The sequence below is a fragment of the Rhopalosiphum maidis genome, chromosome 2 (assembly GCF_003676215.2).
Source record: "Rhopalosiphum maidis isolate BTI-1 chromosome 2, ASM367621v3, whole genome shotgun sequence".
Lineage (NCBI taxonomy): Eukaryota > Metazoa > Arthropoda > Insecta > Hemiptera > Aphididae > Rhopalosiphum > Rhopalosiphum maidis.
This window is the reverse complement of record NC_040878.1, coordinates 5,494,596-5,497,509: the sequence shown is the minus strand read 5'-3', so window position 1 is coordinate 5,497,509 and position 2,914 is coordinate 5,494,596. Positions and strand designations below refer to the sequence as shown.

Sequence of the window (2,914 nt, the reverse complement as noted above, 5' to 3'; positions counted from 1 at the left end):
TTTCACTTGACGGCAATATTTTATTACAGTGAACAAATTATGTGTTCTCAATATTTTTTTTTTTTTTGACCTGTCTCATATTAATAACTTACTATATTAAAATTTAATTTTTATTATATTGCCTATGTTGTATAAAATATTAGTAGATTACCGTTTTGTAAAATTTGATATATTGAATAGTTGAATATTTTTTTTATATATATATTTTTTTATAATTATTACTATAAGTGAATTAAAATAATTTATTCATTAACAAAAAAAAAAATACAAGAATGTTGTGATCATAATTTATTAATTATTATATATCAATAAATAAATATAATAATTGGGGAAATGTTAAATTTTTAATCTACAACCTCGTCACTTTCATTATAATGATGTATATTTATTTATTTATTTATTTATTTAGTGACACCCTCGAAGAGTAATTAAGTATAGAAATACAATAAAAATTACAGTGTGCATCCAATTAACAACATATATAGAGTAGGTATAATAGGATATTTTATACAATATGATAAAGATAGATCATGATTTAGTAATAGATTAAAGTAATAATGATACATGCCAAAATCAAATATTAAATAAAGAAAATATATCTAAGGTAGTGATTAGTACGTATATACCTTCAATTTCTTAACATAATAGTTGTATAAAAAAATCAAAATTTGCGTGGTTGTAACAACTGTTACAAGATATCAGTATACGGTTAAGTGGACTGTGTTTAACAAAATTATTCTTACCTAAATTAGTAAAAATTAACTGAGGTTGACAAGTACGTCATTATAAACTGGAATTTTAAGACAAATGTATATGTTAAATGTATTATAACATATTATCATTATATATTATTATTTCTTATAAATTCGACTGATGTTAAAAAACGATTTTCAAATGACTCTAACAACGTATAAAGTAATTCGGCGTTTATATTTAACTGTTCCATATAATAATCTTTATTTTTATCTTTTTGGTAATCGATTTTGAAAACATTGTTCTGTTTCCAATCATTTACATCATTTTTTCCAACTAGATTCAATACTTCAGCAATCGCATTTTCCGTTGTATCTAAAAACGTTGATGTAATTATATTTGATTTTGATTCTGGAGTTTTCCCGTCATCCATATTTTTAGGCGGGTCCAACATTTTCAACAATTGTTGTATTGATTGTAACTCTGTTTTTTTGTTCTTGTTTCCGAAAATGAAATAACGGTTTATAAAGATATTCATAATCTCTGAAAAAAATTTATTCAAACTATTTATTCTTTTCTCTTGATCTCCATCTATTGTATAGTTATTCAACTCAGTTAATAATTCGATGTGGGTGTACAATATGCCAAATATAATAGGCATCACATTTCTAATTAATTTTACGTGATTCTGGTCTATCGGCGATCTTTCTATTTCGAATTGGTTTGCTCTAACTTCGCTTAAATAATCATTAGATAACGCGTTAATCATTTTATTAAAATTATTTTCACTCGATTTTTTTATCAGCATCATGCCTTTCATCAATACTACATTAACCATAATATAACTCAAATTCTGAGTATTTTTTTCAAAATCATTTACCAGAAGTTTTAAACTATTAATGAGACTATCAATTCCATTGTTCAAACCTCCACCAATAGAATTCAGCAAATCTTGAAATTGTATTTTCGATTTCAAATCCTTCAAAGTCTTTTCAATGACGTTCACGTCATCTCTTTTACTCATGTGTTCTATGTCGAGCAAGTAATAGAATAAATTTGATAAATTTTCTATTTTTATTTCATTATTATTACGTTGAAACTCGAATAGTTGCGCCATCGAACCATTCACTGTTAGAACAATATCATCCGAAATCTGAAAATATTCTGCCATTTTGTCTAGCTCCTCTTTATGATTTAACCAATTTTCTAATAAAAAATTCAAAACACCGGCTGTAGCATTATACAGCTGGAATGAAAGTGTATTAGATTCTCCCGGATTATCGTAGGGAGTATCTGTTAAATTATTAAGATCAACTCTATATTCATCGGGTTTATTTTTTGCCGATATTTTTGTTGTACTCGAACCACTAGTCTGCAGAGGATGATAATTTGTATTAGTTAATCCACTAGTAGATGAAACATTTAAGGCGTTTGGCTTATCACTAAATAATTTTTGATTGGCAGCAACTGCAGGACTCCTTAAAGTATTCGTTGAATTCGTCATTCCGACAGCTATGGTGGCTATGCTTAATTTAACATAACATGATAAAAAAATACTCACCAGATAAAAATGAATATTTTCCATTTTTTATTTCGATTCGACTTAACTGGAATCACTCAATAAATAGTTTGTAAAAAATTTTACCTACAGTATATTTCATAATGATTTAATATATACTTATTGAACAATAACACTTTTGTTCAACGATGTTTATATGTTTGAACAGCTTTCCTTTAGCATATTGTACTTTAATGCGTACTAATATTCAACAGCATATGTTATTAAATTACAGTATAACACTCTTAACACAATTTTTAAGTCAGTAAAAACATCCACTAATATAATACACTTAAATAGGAGTATTATACTTTTAAGTACAGTCTACTTAAAATGTTTTTATAGTATGATATGATTATATTTCATTTAATTGTACAAAAAAGTACAATGATGTACATCATGTATATGTAGCCAATACATATACATTTAATAAATTGTATTTTCTAGACATGATTCAAAATATTTTTGCTCCTTGTGTGTTTGGAAATATTTGGAAAAAGACATTTTTTTTTTTGTTTAACACAATGTTTTTTTTCATAAAAGTTAATACGATTTTTTACTCAGTTGAGTTATTAAAAATATATATTACAAGGCTATCTATGAGTTGTACTTATACAACTAAAAAAATATGGGAAATACATAATCACAATTTTTTTTTTAAGT

The 2,914-nt window shown here is 25.4% G+C and overlaps 1 protein-coding gene across 1 annotated transcript; it reads right to left on the bottom strand.

Moving 5' to 3' along the window:
• Positions 1-334: 334 nt before the first annotated feature.
• On the bottom strand, positions 335-2,327 carry LOC113551915. Its single transcript, XM_026954491.1, has one exon. The coding sequence runs from the start codon at positions 2,276-2,278 to the stop codon at positions 842-844; it is 1,437 nt and encodes a 478-aa protein (XP_026810292.1). The 5' UTR covers positions 2,279-2,327; the 3' UTR covers positions 335-841.
• Positions 2,328-2,914: the final 587 nt, after the last annotated feature.

Excerpts from the sequence above, each read along its gene's own strand:
- LOC113551915 (XM_026954491.1), bottom strand. The coding sequence starts at position 2,278 with ATGGAAAATATTCATTTTTATCTGGTGAGTATTTTTTTATCATGTTAT.